The 19,009-nt window shown below is 33.1% G+C and overlaps 1 protein-coding gene and 1 pseudogene across 1 annotated transcript; both read right to left on the bottom strand.

Annotated features, from left to right (window-relative positions):
• Positions 1–2,470: 2,470 nt before the first annotated feature.
• LOC120135163 lies at positions 2,471–4,312 on the bottom strand (annotated as a pseudogene).
• Positions 4,313–5,921: 1,609 nt separating this feature from the next.
• On the bottom strand, positions 5,922–6,733 carry LOC120135037 (actin-depolymerizing factor 7-like). The gene is made up of 2 exons (XM_039151408.1): positions 6,459–6,733; positions 5,922–6,108 (listed from the first exon to the last, which is right to left on the bottom strand). The coding sequence occupies exons 1-2, from the start codon at positions 6,731–6,733 to the stop codon at positions 5,952–5,954; spliced, it is 432 nt and encodes a 143-aa protein (XP_039007339.1). The 3' UTR covers positions 5,922–5,951.
• Positions 6,734–19,009: the final 12,276 nt, after the last annotated feature.

The following is a 19,009-nucleotide window of genomic DNA, read 5'->3' as shown; positions in this document are numbered from 1 at the left end:
TTTAAACTGACCATAAAATAAATTAAAATATAATAATAAAAAAAATCTTTTACTGATAAGCTCCAAAATAAAATATTTACATTTCAAAGATATTACAGACCAACTTGACTGAATCTACGACTCAACTGGACAATAATGTTTACATATATACATGCCCAAATAAAAAAAATGATGAGACGTACATATGATCTGCACTGGACTGGTCTGAATCTTGGTTTATCTACTGCTTTCCTAGTAACCTGCCCACGGAAACATCAGCTCAGCACCACACTAACGGCTAAAACATACTAACTACATCACTGAAAAGCTCAAGCTATCAAGTCTAATGGTATAAGGTTTACTGCTATTTGTTCTATTCTACTAGCCTACTCCTTAGTGTTGGACCTTGAGCCCAAGCTAGTATGCTTTAAAATTGTTTTAGTGTGTTTTCTCGAATACTCACTCTCTACACTATGGTAGACATTATGGTGCGACCGAGGGTTCTGTATCTCGGAACTCACATACCCCTCTAGTTTACCCTTGACTAACCCACCCTTTCTTCTAAAGAGTGTTAAGGTCTCAGCAAACATATTTAGTCAGAAGGGTCTCGACCCTACCTAAGGATATCCAGACTGAATCTATAATGTCAACTCTGCTATCTTTTCTAAAGGAACTCGGGTGTCCTGGTCATTTTCCCGAACGTTCAAACAAATTTAGTCTTATTTCACCCTACTTTATTCTTGTTTGTACGCTTGAAATTAACATAAATAAATGTTATCACTTGTAGTTTTATTTGAGATGAACTATAACCTTTTAGAAACCTCACTTACCTCTATAATTTCTTTAGACTTAAAGCCCATTTCTCAACCTTGGTATCGATACTGGCCTTACAATATTAATACTCTCGCTTGCCTCTACACTTACTCGTGCTTTAAATATCAAACCATACCCTTGGTATTGATATTGGCCTTATAGTGTCAATACACTCTCTGCAGTATCGATACCCCTACAACTATTTCATCCATTTTAACCCAGCTTTCAACACATTCTATAGCATTTATTCTAGTGTTTTACACCTATTCGATCCCATTTATGGTCATACTATAGGTCTAGGGCCTCTCGGCAACGTTTTGACCAAAACAGACTAAAATATTGATACTAGCCCAAGAGTATCGATACTTCTACAAAAGTTTCGATACTTTATATAAGTATCGATACTTTTAAACATTTTGTTCTGCCCAGTTTCGGAACTTTATGGGAGTTTCGAAACTATGACCAAAAGTTTTGATTCTCTTGAAAGAGTATCGATACTCTTGCCCAGAAACTCATGAATCTAACCAAAACGAAGAACGAGTATTGATACTATCCATATAGTAACGATACTCTACCTGCAGTAGCCATAAAAAAGATACTAAAAACTCTATTTTTCAATCTCAAAGACCTTAGTGAGATCCCGAAACATTTTTTAAAGTTTTATGTGATTACAAGGAGCATAAATAAGGCTTTATACCATGCTTATAACATCAAAAGAACAATCTACCAAGGAAATTGCTAAACATGCTTTAAACTTAACTTTCTAACACATCTTAATTTTCCATCATCTACACTTGGTATGAGAAAGTTATAAGTGTGTTACCTTACTGCATTGACTGCTAAAACACTTCTTGAATCAACTAGGATTCACCGTACGTCAAAAATAAACCCATTTTGAAACCAAATTCTAAAACTTATAAAAGGGAGCTTAAAACAAAGCTTGAAGGATGGAAAAAAACATTATGTTAATGAATCGGGTAAAGAAAACGAAAGAATACAAGAATTTTAACGAGATTCGACAATGTGTTTACGTCATCGGTGCCTAGGCGGTGCTAGAAGTTTTATTCAATGTCTCATAGGTTTAGGTTACATCTCTATTTATAATAAATAAACCCTGGTACATATTTACAAATATAACCCCGTACCATATATTTATGAGCCATACCTAACACATTCTTACCTTGGCTACAACAAACTAAACTTGAATACTTAAAACTTTGCACTTAAGAAAGAAAGAAGAAAAAAATGATAAAGAAGAAGAGATGAGTGTTTGGTGAAAAAATGACGGGGTGATTCATATATAAGATATAAAAAGGAGAGGGTTTTCAACTTTTAGTTTTACCTATGGATAAACTATATTATTAGTCCTCGAACTTCTAAATTATAAAATTCTTATCACTTAACCATAATTCCCTTAGGCCTCAACTCAAGCCCACTAACACTAAACTTGGTCCAAAGAATTTATAAATCTTTTGAGCTCAACTTTAGGTCTCGGGTTGCCCTAACTACTAAACTGAGATTTGAGATGTTACATTTCCCTTTTTGCACAATTGCTTTTGCAACTAATAAATCTCTCCTATATTGAGTTCGTTCCAATGGAATACGAAAATTACAAATAAAAGAACTCATATCCATTCTCATTCTCAAGTCGAAATATAGATTAAAAAAAGTAGAGTTACTAGTGCTTCGATCGAGAGAAATGATTGTCGTTTGGATTCCTCTTTCCGCTAAAGACCGCTAATGCTTTTCTAACAGGAAGCTGAAGAGGCGCTCTCTTGTCGGTATGGTGAGTGGTGTCCCCAGCCATGAGGAGGTCATCATCCCCCTATATGAAACATAACACATCTCTCAGCTGTATAGTAACATATGATCCAAAAAGACGGGTATAAATTAGGAAAACGAGACAAACTTGTTTACTTTCTTCTTAGTTTTAGGGTAAATGAGCTTTTGGGGAAGTTGATCTTCACGCAAAATGAGGTTTTTGGTTATGGCACTTCCACCTTGGTAAAGGCAGTGAAAACTGCACACAGCATGTATTTTATCAGAATGCATCGAATACTTCACAAATCAATGGAACTGCATTCAGAAAGTGACAGCTATCTTATGTAATGTAATTGAACTTACCTTGGTACCGCGCAATGTAATTCTTGGGCGATGAGACGCCAAGACAATTCCATTCTCAACAACAGTAACAGCTACCTTCCGCAAAGTTCCTCCATTCCCACACTTGGGGCAGAAAATTCTGCCAATTTCAGCAGTCACGGTATAACAAGCATGTCACTTCAATACCCATCTACAAACATAAATATATCAAGAGTAAGCACAGACGCACAAAATACTTGATTTCGACATGCCTTAATTGAAAAGGTGGTTCACATTTGAATGGGTAATTCTCAACTGACAATCACCAGTAATGACATATGCCTTGCTGATATACCTGTGCAGCTGCCTAATCTGCATTCCACCAGGTGCTAGTAATCTTAAACCCATCTACAAAAGAACATTTTGCATGGCAAAGTCGCCTGTTACACAAGCCACAGTGGACTCAGATAAGGTTATCATCATCCAGCTTTGTTCGCTGCTAACGTCATCTGATGCATCAACTGTTTCATTGATCTGACTTGACATCTCCAACTAGTCTAATTCTTCACCATCTCCTTCAACAGCAAGATTTACATTGTCGTCTGACACAGCTTCCTCCATGGCAGTCTCCGCTTCATTTTCTTCTTGAAGAGTCCTCGCTGAACCTTCTTCCAGCCTCATTTGTTTTAGGATCGAAGAAAGATCTTCACCACCCTTTTCAATTTCTGTTTTCTCAGCCTCCTTAGAAACCCCATTTCCACGACAAGCATCTTCAGCACTTTGTTGCAAAAGCTGATGCGGACCACTCGCATCTTCAACATTGTTCTTCTGTGTGATTTTCTCCATATCTACTTGACAATCCTTCTCAATGCCTCATAGTATTCCCGCCTAGCTTTCCTCCTAAGGAATCTCCTACGAGTACTTCGACTCACAGCAGGTAGCCAATCATCACCTTCATTATCAAACTGCCCCTGAGATGCATCAATCCCATCAGCCACCATCTTTTTCCCTTCGATTTTTACCTCTTTCTTCTGGGGTAAATATCGGCTGGGCCTCCTAAAACCTTGGTCAGCATCCTCTTTATTCTCGGAATGCGATTCACCCTTTGTTTCCACCAAGCCATCTTCGGAATGGTTATCTGAAGAGACAATGTTCATATTCAAGTCTTTCATGGGAAGGATCCTCGAGTTAGAATTCGATCCATCTCCGGTTTCGCGTTCAAGCGCTTCCCACTCTTTCGGATTAGGGACATTAGAGCCCCATCCAGGAACGTCCTTTCGGGAAGCCTCTTTACATTAACAACATGAACAGAGGGAGGGGCATCCCTAATATGATTTGTTCCATGAATTTGCGACTCCAACATATAAGTCAAGGTAATCAGTTTAAGATCAACATCCGAAAGAGTCTGCAACAGCTCAGTTGATAGAGTACAAGGTTCTTAACAGGTCGTGGGATCGAGTCCCACGGAGGGCATTTCATAATTCGGAGGTCTCTTACGGAAGCTGCTCTCAATTTAGTGTTGGGAGTAGCCTACTATCTTACCTCCCCTTACCCCATACATATGAAAAAAGGGAAAGCCATTTTTTATCCGAAAGAGTCTGCAAGTCACCAGTTGCCCTCGCAAATTTGATAACTACAAATCTCAAATAAAACATCCAACAAACAAATGAAGTAACAATCAACATGTCATCAATTATGATTCTACATTGAGCAGCTAAAAGCAGATAATAACGAACACGACAACAACAAAAAAACATACAAAAAATTTAGAAATGGGATTTGAAGCTAAGATTGAATACCTTCATTTACCGGTGTTCTTGAGCTTTTCTCCGCCTTCGATGATGGCGTTGGCGTCCACCTCGGCCACCGCTATTCCCTTGGTGGACTTGCAGCTTTCGACGAAGAGTTGGGTTGGCTGCGTCGATTGGTTATGACTTATGTGATTGAGGTTTTGGTGGTTGGCTCTTTAGAACGTTGCTCCAACTTGGCGCCGGATTCGTGTTAGGCGCTACTGAATCTTCCATTCTTTCGGCTTTCGGGAGGAATAGAGAGAGAGTGTGAAGCTCAGATACTCATATTTTTAGGCAACGAAGCTGAATCTAAAACCCTAGAAGACTTATTTTTTTAAAAATATTACTAAATCTTAACTTATTACTAAAAATATTTAAGAGAACAATGGATAAAGAACACAAATGGTCTCCGACTATAGGATAATGTTTTATTAAATCTATCAACTATTTAAATTTATAAAATGGTTCTTAGATTATAGAATATTACTTTATTAAGTCTCTCGACTATTAAAAGTTATAAAATGGTCATTGTCTACAATTGTGTTCCAAAATCGTCATTTTTCGTTAAAAAAATTAGTTGTTATTTAAGTTAGACATTAACATAATGACTGGGATATGATATTCGTTTGAGATTTCAACATTAGATTTTATCATATTATAGTTAACATGTTAACGTTCAGCTCAGAATATTGTCTATTTTTAACGGAAAATGATGAGTTTGGAACATAATAAATAGTCAAGTGACCGTTTTGTAACTTTTAATATTCGAGAGATTCAACAAAACAATATTTTACAGTCGGAGGATCATTTTGTTACTTTGAATAGACGAATGATTTAATAAAACAATACCTTTGAAAAATATATAAACATCAAGGCTTTTTTACATTATGTCAAGATTTTAAACATTAAATTTAAATTACAAAACCTAGTGTTTTACTTAAATCAAGCATAATTATATTTTTTAATAAATATAAATCTTAAAAGAGGGACTCCAATAAAAGAATTCAACATGTCAAAAGGGTTGAGACAGGGTATCCCCTTTCCTGTTTATTTTGGTTCGGAAGCCCTTCACAAGCCGCTGAAGAAGGCAACAATGGTGGGGAAGATCGAAGGTATTAGTAACATTGTCCCTAGGCTCTCAATCCCCCATTTACAATTTGCGGTTAAAAGAAGAAAGAAATGAAGAAAGAAACGGGACGTAAAATTAGCGATCCACGTTCATAATATAGAATGTTCAACAAATTTGGACTCGTCAGGGCAAAGAATTTGGGATGAACAAAAGAGGGTTCAGTGTGATGTAGCTCGCTCCTTGACGATGCCGTAGCTCATTTCACTCGGATCAGTGGCCTGCAACTCAACTTGAACACCGTCCAACTCCTTTCTGAATCTGTCTTTTGAGCTCGCGTACACCATTTTGTTCCTCACTCGAGATGAATCCGGAGACCTACACCCGAAATTATTGGCCGGTAAATCCATCGTCGAATTCGGTCAGACCAAAAATAAACTCAATAGACATGATTCATACAGATTAAATATCGAATAAGATTTGTTTAATTCGAGTAGAGCCATCCCACCATCAACATAATTTTGTTCCTATTTATACACTTTTAACACAAGTTAGATCGATATTCAGATTTCAAATGAATCTATTTTTCGTTAATTTTTTTTTTAAATCCTCTAAAATATGGAACGGAGCTTGGTGTATAAATGGGCAGAATCGGTCTTACCTTAGATATCCAAATAGGCTAAGTTTGAGAAAGCATGCATGCATATTAGGGGGGGAATGTGGAGTACCATGCAATGAATACGATTTTGCTCTTCTGGCAATTTTCATCGGTGGTGAAATCGAGATCGAAGACGGCGTAACGGCACTCATTGGCGGGCAGGCTGGCGATTAAATCTTCGTATTTGTGGTCGGGTTCGCCCAGCTTCTCCACCACGACCTGCTGGGTCGCGTCTTCTATCTTGAAAACGATGTACCTGTAATTCCTCTTCGCTTTTAGCTCTAAAAACTTCTGGTTACAATTATCATTCACTGCGATTCCCGACGCTGCATTCGCCTGTCCCATCAAACCCAATATTTTTCACTATAACATCACTATAGAAGGGTTTAGGGATGTTCATTTCACACATGTTTACGGGTTTTTTTCATCTGTTCTTATCGAGTCAATTTTTTTATTTCAAAATTAGGTTCATCTTTGGGTCAGATTGTCGAGGGTGTAATCAGGTTGAGGTTGAGTCTGGACCGAGTTCGAATTTAGGATAAAAATCTAATTTGATATGAAATTATAATTATTCTTTATGGATTCAATACTCATTAGGATTAAAATTTCTCTTCTACTCCTTTGAGTCGGGTGCATGTTTTAACCTCAAGTATCGGATTAGTTTTGCGCCGACTTCGAATCAAGTGGGATCCTTCTAAACCCGGATTAGATCAGGTGCAAGTGGAGGATTTCAATTTTCAGATTAGATTTGGATGTGCCAAAAATCTAATCCTATTTGACATGTGTTAACCTTACTAGAGATTTGCATCAAATGAGGGTCAAAATTACGAAGAAATTTTAAATTTTTTAAATTGATCGGGCCTAATAATTATGTAAACAAAATATTGGGATTTGGATATAGCTGTTTAATTTTAGAACTAACAATGATTAGAAAAGTAATTAAATAAAAAATTAAGAGTTAATATTAAATTTTAATAATATAAAGAGTATTGAACCAGAATATGTGGTAGCTTGAATTCGGGGTATAATCGATCAAAATTCAATCATAAAACATTAATTTTTTTTTAAAAAAATCGATATTTAAAATTTGTTTTCGGTTCAACGAAAAAAAGTAGAAAGAGAATTACATGACCATGTTTATTTCATTGTGATGAGATGCCATGAAAGAAAATACATGCCATGAAGGAGAGGGAAGTAGCAAGAGGGTGAACGATGGTTGTGGGGGTACAAAAAGAATGAGATCCTTGGTTTTAGGGGTTAATGAGATGTTTGTTAACATTTTGTGTAGAAACAATTTGTGTTTTTTAATCTATTTTTGGATATAATTATCTTCAAATTATTTTATGTTATTATAATTAATTTTCTAATTTTGTGTTTAATATTTTTAAAAGATTTTAAAATATACCATTTTTAATTGATAATTATTTTAGTCAATTTAAATATAGAAAGCGATTGAGAAGAAATCGGTTTGAGCACTAATTATCCTTGAGATCAAACTCGACTAGATAATTATTGAATCAAACTCAAATAACTTGCTAACATATAAATATGTTAAGTACACTTATAAGATAATCACACTCGTAATATACATCATTATTAGCAGATTTAAATTATTTAATCAACAAATTGCAACAATGAACCAAATCCTACTTTTTAAAGAAAATCATCCCATTGCCATACAAAATATGAACAAGAAAATTAGTCTAGAAAATAGAAATTGGAAAAAAATAATACAACAAAATTTCAAAGAAAATTAGTCTAGAAACCGTTTTACCATGAAAGAGAACAAAGAAGACCTGAGGGGAGATATTAGTTTCTTGCAGCTCGGTTCTTGTGAAGAACAGAGAAGTTGAACCTTGAGTTGTTGGTGTCCCAGTACAGTCCGATCTCGTCGTTCAGCTCTAGATCTCTCCTGCTCACGAAGTTCTGAATCCACTTCTTGATGAAGACGTAGGCTCCGTTCCTCCATCGCTTGAAAACCATTGCTTGTTGACTGTTTGTATCACAGTCGTAAACCGAAACCTGCAACCCATTGTGAATCTGTGCTCTTCGATCGGCGTCCCAGTGTGGCAAGATGTGAGACTCCACCAATTCCGAAGCCAAAAGCAGCCTTGAATTGTCGCCCAGATCACTCTTGAAAAGCCTCTTCCTTATGACCCATGGATCATTACCGGGACCAAGCCTCAACTGATCAGCCATCCGCCTCCTGGGTACTGCTTCTGGTTCAACCCTTCTTCTCTTGTTTACGGTGGAAGAATGTTTCGGATTCTCCCTTGGCTTTCTCTTCTTGTGGGTTGTAAAACCTTCACTCAGAACCCAAGTTAGGCCTCTGTTGAGATTACGGTGATTCAGATTGCTACCTTCATTCAGAGCTAATAAAGCAAGGGCTCCGTCAAAATCTTTACTCATGCTACAACTTTTGTTGAGATTGCTACCTTCACCGACTTCAAACCCCCAATTTTTGTTCTCAGCAAAAGACAATTCCGACGACGCATCAGTCGGTTCCTGCGACAAACAACCGCTGCTCTTCTCATCGCTTTCTTTGTACTCGATCACTTGTTTCCCCTTATCTGTTTTAGAAGTTCCAGTGGACGTATTGTCACCGGAAACAGATATCTCAATTGCCCTAATGTCGCCGCCCAATCCCATGAAATCATAAAACACGAGCTGCCCGTCCTCCATTGTCGAAACATTAGACAGAGATCCACTGTTCTTCTCCATGCAATGAATTCCTTGGCGCAGTGATTGAGACGAATCCAACAAAACATTGCTCTCTTCACGATCGGGATTTGTCTCTCTTGCCCTAGTGTCGCCGCCGTCCACTCCCATGAACTCAAAAAACACGAACCGTCCGTCCTCCATCGTCGATGCTACTAGATAGAGCTCCTCCTCAAACGTTACTTTGCCAGAAATATATTGCTACGAACAATGCTAGAAATATATTAGGGCTTATATAGAGAGGTGATTTCTTGATTCTAGTTGGAAAAGGATTTCAAATTTTGAATCTTTTTCTGCAAGTAACATGTTCTATTACCGTTCACTTAGTCCACCGCCGTTGCTTCTTTTTCATTCTCTTCATGATAAATAGAAAAGGAAGGGTTTAACCGCCATGGAAGATAGATTCTTCCCGTTAAAAAAGATCCTTTTAATTATAATGAAACATTCTAGTTTTCAAGTACTACTCTGACACACTTACATGTACATGTGAAACAGTTACTTAACAAACTAAAAAACATTAAAAGTGATTATAGATAGTTAAATTCTAACAGAAGATGCTATACAATAATAATATATTAAATATAAATCTTTTTAATTAATCTTAAAATATAACCAACCACTATTTTTATAAAATTAAAATTAATTCAATTCCTAAATAAATAAATTTAGGACCAAAATTCCAATTGCTATATATATATATATATATATATCTTAAAATAAACGTTCTATTGCTTCCCATGTTCATTTTATTTATTTAGGTAAAATTAAAAAACATCGCTAAGTTATCTCAAAATATTGTTTTGATATTAAACTTTCAAAAGTTATAAAATGATTATAAAATTTTAATTTTTTACAAATGTCATTTTACAAATATAACTAAAGAGAAAAAGAAAATTTTCAAATGTAAAATTATTAAAACTGAATTAACCATTGGATTTGTATCTAAATGTTTTTGAATGTGTAGTTTCCACTTGTGATATTTTTCTAACAATTTTACTTTTTTATATTTAATATTTTCGATCTTATTTGTCACACGTAATGAACATTTTCTCTTGTTTTCCCTTAACACAATTATTCACATCTTAAATTTTTGTAAAATAAAACTACAAATAATAAGGGTATTCAATCGATCGGTTCGGTTAACTGACTAAATCGAATCATCCAAAAAAAAGTAACCGATTATTTTTAAAAATTTATTAATTTGATTAATTCACATCTTAATATATTCATTCACGTCTTAAAAAAAAATTAGCTGACGCTATTTCCATATGTAATGGGGTGAGGGGGAGATAAAGTAGTAGGCTGACCCCCAACGCCAAGTTGAGAGCAGCTTCCGTGGAAGACCGTGAGACTCGATCCCACAACCACAAGATTAAGAACCTTGCACTCTACCAACTGAGTTGGACGGGCAATTCACGTCTTAAAACATTTTTCCAAAATGTATTTTTAATTAGCTATCCCTAAGCAGGCCAAACATTGCTCTCTTCGCAATATGGGTTTATCTCTATTGCCCTATGATATCAAAAAACACGAATTGCTCATCCTTCATTGTTTTCTTTATTAAGCTAAATTGATTACAAAGTAATATCTGTTTTAAATACTGTCAATAATTTAATAATGAACGCTCAATTATCTCTGTTAATTTAGTCACTGATACTCAAATCCGAAGCCAATAAAAATAACAATTGTTTCTTTAACCATTAAGATAATTTGATTTGTGTTTGTCCTCTGTTATTGGTACTGCTAGATAAAGCTTCATTTCAAACATGGCTAGAAATATATTAGGGTTTATATAGAGAGATGATTTCTTGATTCTAGTTGGAAAAGGATTTAATTTTTTTTTTTATCTTTTTCTTCAAGTAAAATGTATATTAGGGTTGACTTAGTCAACTACCGTTGTTTTTTTCTCATTCTCTTCTTTATAATTAGAAGGGCGGGCAAACGGCTAATAAGCCTTACCGCCATAAAACATAAATACTAAGATTTTTTTTTCTGTTAAAAAGGATTCTTGTAATAAAATGAAGGGCAAATTATAAATTTGGTAACTGAAATTTCATATGATTTTTATTTTACTCATCGTACTTTCAAAAATTTTAATTTACTCACTCAACTTTTTGGATTGAATTTTTTTAATCACTCAACCGTTATATCACAAATAGTTTGTTGACATGGAACATTTTAAGCAGCGGCTGATGATGTGGCAGATGGGTTAAGTTGGTTTTTTTCAAGTTTGAGGGCCAAATTGATTTTTTTAAAGTTTAAGGGCTTATTTGATTTTTTTAAAATAAAAATATTTTAAATTAAAATATAAAATATTCAAAAACTTAAATATAATAATACCAAAAATAAAAATTAAATTATTCAAAAAATTAAAAATATATATGATTACTTTTTTACCTCGAATATAACTTGATTTTTATTTATATAAATATAAATTTGTTCTTCCTTCACAAATTTTAATTTTTATATTTACATCTAATTATCTTAAATTATAAATATCTTTTTAAATTCTATTTTATTAAATGTTTATAAAAATGAATTAAATAAATATTATAAATTCTTATAAAAAATTATAAAATTAAAATTTATTTATAAACTATCGTGAAACTATATAATTAAAAAATAAACAATAGTTATTCGATTAAGAGGAACATTTTTGTGAATATAACATGGTATAGGGAAGTAAATTTCACATAAACTTGATCTTATGAAAAGTAGGAATATTGACTTATGCCACCAATTTCTATTAGATACAACACTATAAAGTCAAGGTAGATATTAACTTCACGTGTTCGAGTTTTATTTTGTCATTCCAATATTTACTTTTTAAAAAAAATCAAGAAATAGTAAATATGTGTCAACAAAATAAAATAAAATAAAATAAAATTCACATTAGAATTCAGAGGGAAATTATGATATGAGTTTTATTTTTTTTAAAACAAAATAATATAATTTTTTATTTTTTATTTTTTGTATTATTATATTTAAGTTTGTAAATATTTTTATATTTTGAATTTAAAATATTTTTAAAAATATCAAATAAGCCCTTAAACTTTTTTAAAAAATCAATTTGACCCTTGAACTTGAAAAAAAAAATTTAGCCCATCAGCCACGTCACCATCCACTGTGGATTGTCATGTCAGCACTATGGATCGCCACAACAACACTGTGAAGTGCTACGTCAGCATCGTAATGGTTAACGCCTGAAATCGTTGGTCAAAAGGTCATATTGGGTTCTTGTTATAAGTTTGAGGACCACATTGGTTTTTTTGGACAAATACAAGGGCCTCGTGTACCCTTTTGCCAATAATTTTAATACTGTAGGACAATTAAACCAACAACACGAAAGGAGCGTGACCTTATATATTTTAAGGTAAAGTACACAAATGGTTCATTGATTATACAATACTATTTTATTAAGTCCCTTAATTATTAAAAATTATAAAATGTTCTCTGATTATAGAATGTTACTTTGTTAGGTTCCTTGACTATTAAAAGTTACAAAATAGTCACCCGACAATTCACTATATTCCAAACTTATCTTTTTTTTCCGTTAAAAAATTAGAGATTATCTAAGTTGGGTGTTAACATGATGATTGAGATATGATATTCACTTGAGATTATGAGATCGGATTTTATCATCTCACAGTTAGTAGGTTAACATTCAACTCAGAATACCATTAATTTTTAACGAAAAAAAGACAAGTTTGGAACATATTGAATAGTCAGGTGACCATTTTGTAACTTTTAATAGTCGATGGACTTAATAAAGCAACACTATATAATTAGAGGACTACTTTGTAAATTTTAATAGTTGAAGGACTTAATAAAATAATACCTTATAGTTGACGGGCCTTTTGTGTGCTTTACCCCATATTTTAAAATGATACCAACAATTGTAGTAAAAACAGGGTAAACTATATAAATAGTCACTAAAACTTTAAGGTATTTATATTTTAGTCACTTAGTGCCAAATCAAATCATAATGATTTTATGTTAGGCCAAACGAGTAAAATTTTATAATAAGAGACAAACTTATAAAATTTTAATATAGAAACTTAAAAACTTTTAGCAATAATTTTTTTTAATAAAAAATATAAAGAAACCATCTAAAACATATAGGATATTAAAAATTTTACGGAGACAAACCGCCACTACCTCGGTCCGTGCCGGACGCCTGCAATCACCAAGCCTTTATTACTACCTGTAGGCATCAATTCTACTCAGTGTAGTTCTAGTATAAATGACAGATACTCAGATAATAACAAATCAATGATCTAAATAACATCTAGGGATCATTTAGAAGATTCAAGGTCTTCATAGTTCACTGGAATTCTGGGTGGAATTTCACCACATCAGAAGCTCATTAGCAGGGTACCTGAATATCAGTTTCTCAGGGTATATAACGATAGATGCTCTCCTTCCTTATGATGTTATTAATGATTCAGCTGACAGTAATGCTTGATGTTACGAATGATTCCCACGATGAATAGCAAACTGTTTCGCCTGCCGATATACTTGATGCTTATTAAACCCTAAACATTAATTTCTATTAATAATCTATTTTTGATTTTTTTATCCCTTAAAATTTAAAAAATTGATTCCTAACATAAAATTTTATGTTTGTCCCTAAATCAGTCTCTCTCTTGGTCCCTCCTATTATTTTTCTTCGCTTTTTCATTCTTCCCGCTAAGGTTCTTTCAAAAGGATCAGGGTCGTATCTGGGCTTGGTCAGGAGGGACACCTACCCATAACCTAGAATTTTATAATATATTATACTTATAAAAAATTGTTTTTATCAGTTACAAGGTCTAATTATTTTTATTATTTGTTATCAATGCCCATGGGTTTAATTCTTTCCTAATATTTATTATTATTGGCTCAATTTTTTTAATATTTATTATTAAGTGTTAATTTATTTTTTTAACATTTGTATAAAAAGGCTCAAATTTTGTCAATACTTATTATCAAACCCAATTTTTCAATGTTTGATATTAGGGGTAAACTTTAAAATTCAGTTTCTTTTCTAATATTTATTTATTGTTACGAGTCTACTTTTTTAGTATTTTTTATTAGAGGTTCATTTTTTCAATATTTGTTATTATAAGTATACTCTTAAAAAATTAATATTTGTTATCAGGGAACTATTTTTTTTCAATACTTGTTATTATGGAGTTCCCCTTGGAATTTATTTTTTTCAACACTTGTTAATAGAAACAATTACTTAAATAACGGTTTGTAACCGAAACAATGACTATTATGCAGTGGTAATGACATCGTCCGAAACCGCAATATCCACAATCATTATGTTTACGATAGCAAATGTTACTAAAAATTCAAAACCATGATACTTACCGTGACTGTAATATCATCTATTATGTCCTCAATAACGATAAACACAATGCAGCTGAAGACATGAATACAAACTATAATTTAAACCTTTGGTTCGTCCAAACTCCAAAATCACTAAAATCTCAAAAACGGGTCAGACTCCTGCCTATCATCCAGCCACTCTAATTATGTGAAACAGCCGATTCCTTCATGCTACAGTCTACAGTTCATCCTCTTACAAGTGCACAATATTGGAAATCAATTTTTCTTTCACCCGACGTCTGTGCCTTACTTTCCACGTTCCTTCCCTTTCCAACAGCTGATTAGCTTTTGTTTTAAAAATATGCTGAAGTCTTCCTTGCTGAACCATCTTTTATGATTCTTAATCGCTTATGCATGTGCCATGCAATAAGAAAAATGGGGTCCCAAGCTTACGTCGACTAGCCTTTTTTGGACAGCCGACACCAAGGAGATTGTGTTATTTTGGGATGTAAACGAGTTGAGTTGAAATTGAGTATTACCAAGCTTGACTCAATTCGAAAAATCTAAAGTTAAAATCGATTTGATTTAAAAGTTCACGAGCTTAAAATTATCAAGTTCAACACGAACTCTAAATTTAAAATTAAAATTCAACTCGAAAGCTTGCGAGTTTAAAATCATCAAGCTCGGAACTCGAAATAAAAAATTAATGCTCGACTCGAACTTGAAAAAACTTAAATTTGAGACATTCTCGGACTTAGCTCAATTAAAGCTCGAACTCAAACCCAAGCCTTAAGTACATAAAATTATTGTACTTTTTTAAAAGCCGAAATATAAATTTTGATATTATTAATAATTTAATTTAAAAATAAAATTTAAATATATTATTTTTATGTTGCTCACAATTTTTTTATTCAAATATCAAATAGCTCTAATGGATTCGTTAAGAACTCAAGTCAAGTACATTCGATTCAAATATTGATCAAACTTTATCTAAGTTGAAATCAAGTGAATCACGATATATCTCATCTCTTATATAGTTTTATTATCAATACAATGGTATTCAAAATTTATTTTTACTCTAATAATAAAATATTGGAATAATCAATAATTAGAAATTTCATTATAAAAATCGGATGTCAAAATTTAAAAATGTTACATAAATTAAGTTATCAATATCAACAGCTTAGGAAAAAATTAAAATACAATCAAATCCTTCTTAGTAAAATTCTATCCATCATGTCCAATAATATCATTTGATTTGATGACATCAATTCAATTAATAAAATTCTAAAAGAAAATTGATTGTGTATGTACACACGTAAATAATATAATTATGTTATTTTTATATCTTAAGTTTTTATTCAATATATTTTTTTTAAAAAATATTTTGAACAAATACCTCTATCGACAATTACCATTTTCAATAAAAATCTATTTATTATGAAAATACCATATTACGTTACACGTGTAAGTAAAAAAATTAAAAAAAAATATTTATATAAGTTATTTTATTAAAACACGAACCAAGTGATCTCCGTGGTGTTGAGGATCTGGGTTCGAGGACCATAAATGTCAGGGATGTGAGTCTTCAATGTCAAAAAGTTGAGAGTTGTCTTTGAACATGTGTTACCTTATATTTACCCCAGATTAATAAAAAAAGTTATTTTATTAAAATATATTTATATATAAAACCTTCAATTAAAATGTACATGCTATTTGTATACTACATGTAATAGTTTTTCATATTTTTAATTCTTTTTTGAAATATACATATTTTATTTTTAAATTTATAAAATTTTATTAACAACATGCTTTTATAAGACAAATAATTATTTCAACATGAAAGTGCACTATTTAATTTTGTGATTTGTTATAATTTTTTTGAACAATGGCAACTGAATTTCATTAATAAACATGGATGAATTAAAATTACAACGCATCTAAAGAAAAAAATTGGAGAAAATAGTCACAAAAAACTCATACAAAATTAAAATATTAAACCCAAATATACGAAGAGAATGAAACATTTCAAACATCAAAACAATCCAGTAACCTTCATAAAACTCCTTGTTTTTGTCGAACGATACGTGTTGAGTTAATCGATCGATGGAGTTGGCCAAGAGGAGGTGAATTGGCAAATAAAAATTTCGGTGGAAGCTTTGCAGAAAATTGAAAAGATTTGCACAACGATTTAGAGTGGTTCGACTTTCTCAACCAAAGTCTACGTCCACTACCTTAGCTATCCACACTAAGGATTTTCCACAAATTCACTAATTTGTCTTTCTTTTGAGGACAAAGAGTAACCTTACAAATCCCTCAAGAATTATTCCCCAAATTCTTGAGAACACTCTCTCCCAAAGAGAATAATACAAATTTTACAAACTTACAAGAAAATCCTCACAAGGCAAGATGTTTGCACAATTCTAGAACAAAGAAAGAACACTGAAGAATAATACAATTGAGCACAATAAGTGTTCTTGAAAGAAAAAATAAATATTGAATGAAATAGGCTTGAAAATGCTCAAACTTGAGGTTTGATGCTTTCTCTTTGGTTATCTCTTGATTCTTGTTGATTGTTGTTTCTTGTTGTTGATCAATGGCTTCTAAGCTTGTTTAAATACACCTTCAAATGATTATGAACGTTGGGGATGCTTAGTGGAGTCAATAGAGCCTTTTAAGTGTGAAAACAATTAATTAAATTCAGTTGGGAGCGTCAGTGCATCGATGCATACCCACGGTGCATCGGTGCATCAGTGTAAAATTCAAATATTTTGACCGTTGGACCCTTAGTACATCGGTGCACTAAGAGTGCACTGATACATCAAGTGCATTCGATGTTTCAAAATAGCTAGAGTGCAACGATGCATCAAATGAATTCGATGTTTTCATAAAATCCCAGTACATCGATGCATGAAATGCATTCGATGTTCAATTTATTCCATGGTGCATCGGTGCATGGATTGGTGCATCGGTGCATCACTTTGAAAAATTGATTTTAGGCTTGATTTTGGTTCAAAATACTTTGTGAAAATTGTTTCAAAAATATATTAAGTATAAAACACAATTTTACACTTTTAGTAAGGTTTGAAATTGATCTTGAAAGACTTGGAGTAATAATTTGATATTCGATTAATTAAATCGAATATACTTAGAAAATCACTTGTAAAATCTTAAAATTCATTTAAACTTAATTTGTTATATCGAAACATCAAAAATGTTTTCAACAATCTCCCCCTTTTTTATATAACAAAACATTTGTGTTATTTTAAGATTTTCTAAAAATTTGAAATCAATTTGGAAAAATTACTCCCCATTACTATAACACTTCTCCCTTTTAACATTTAATATTTCTCCCCCCTTTTTGTTAAATCAAAAAGATTTTAAAATGTTTTTTTAAACAAGGTTTTTGAAAAACATAGCCAATTGATTATAAGTAAATATAGCTTAAGCTGCTAAGATCATAATCAAATGAGAGATTAGCCATTAGTTTCATAATCAATATTCATAAACAAATGTGAAATGACATAATTGGTCATAATGTAACTAGTATGTAAATGATGCAAAAATAAAATTAATAAACATTAAGCTTATAATGAAAATCCAAACCAAATATATATATAACTATTAAGTTCAAAAATCCATAAAACAACAAATAAGTTCAAAACATCCAACAACCATCAAGTTTAAACATCCAGAAACATCAAAATCAATCCAAGTTTGAAAATCCAAGAAAACATAACAAGGAAACAAATTCATTCCATCTGAGGATCGGGAGGAGGAGGATAATGAGCTCGAACTTCAAGAGTGAGCGCTGTAATACCCTAATTTTGTCCGGGCCATTTGAATCCATTTGAAGATGGCCGATAATTAATTGGAAGGCGTTTGTGCTCGATGAGGTATTAATTCAAATGATATGGGGGGCGTTAATAAAGGATGAATATAATTTGCATTTGGGATAATTTAGAAACTTTAGGTGCTTAATTGGGATTGTAACCGTATACGTTCATTTTGGAGATCGAGAGACAAATTAAAATTCAACCCCAAATTAAGTGTTTAAAGTCCACTTACAAGTCCAAAATAGATTACAAATAATGGACCCAATTACTACCCAAATTAATTACAAGCATCGACCCGGTCCAGCACCCAATTAGAAACACTTCCCACGTGAACCCCACAATCGAGCATCCACGTGAGCCACGCCCAAGCAGACCGACCAAAGCAGCAACCGAGCACCCCCCACGTGAAGCAACTGCTCGGTTCACCATCACCCACGCCCAACAGCACTCTGACCGAGCACCTCGGGGTTGTACCCACGTCCTGCCAGCACCACGACCGAGTGGAACCATGTTTTACTGTCTATGGCCATGCTCCACACTGATCGAGTAGTAGCCTTTACCTTGCTGCTCCAACTCGTGCATGCCTCACAGCTCCCCAGCAGCTGCACCACACCCGAGCAGACAAGGCTCAGCTCCCCACATCAAACACCCAGTCGCCCATGCCCTGTGAACAAGACCCAATCAGCAAACACACACAATCCAAGGCAGTGAGGGAAAATGCGGTAATGGAGTATAACATATACGGGGATTCCAT

This window comes from Hibiscus syriacus, unplaced genomic scaffold (genome assembly GCF_006381635.1).
Source record: "Hibiscus syriacus cultivar Baekdansim isolate YM2019G1 unplaced genomic scaffold, ASM638163v2 tig00110602_pilon, whole genome shotgun sequence".
Lineage (NCBI taxonomy): Eukaryota > Viridiplantae > Streptophyta > Magnoliopsida > Malvales > Malvaceae > Hibiscus > Hibiscus syriacus.
Note: the sequence above shows the minus strand (reverse complement) of the source record. Positions and strands in the feature narration are given on the sequence as shown.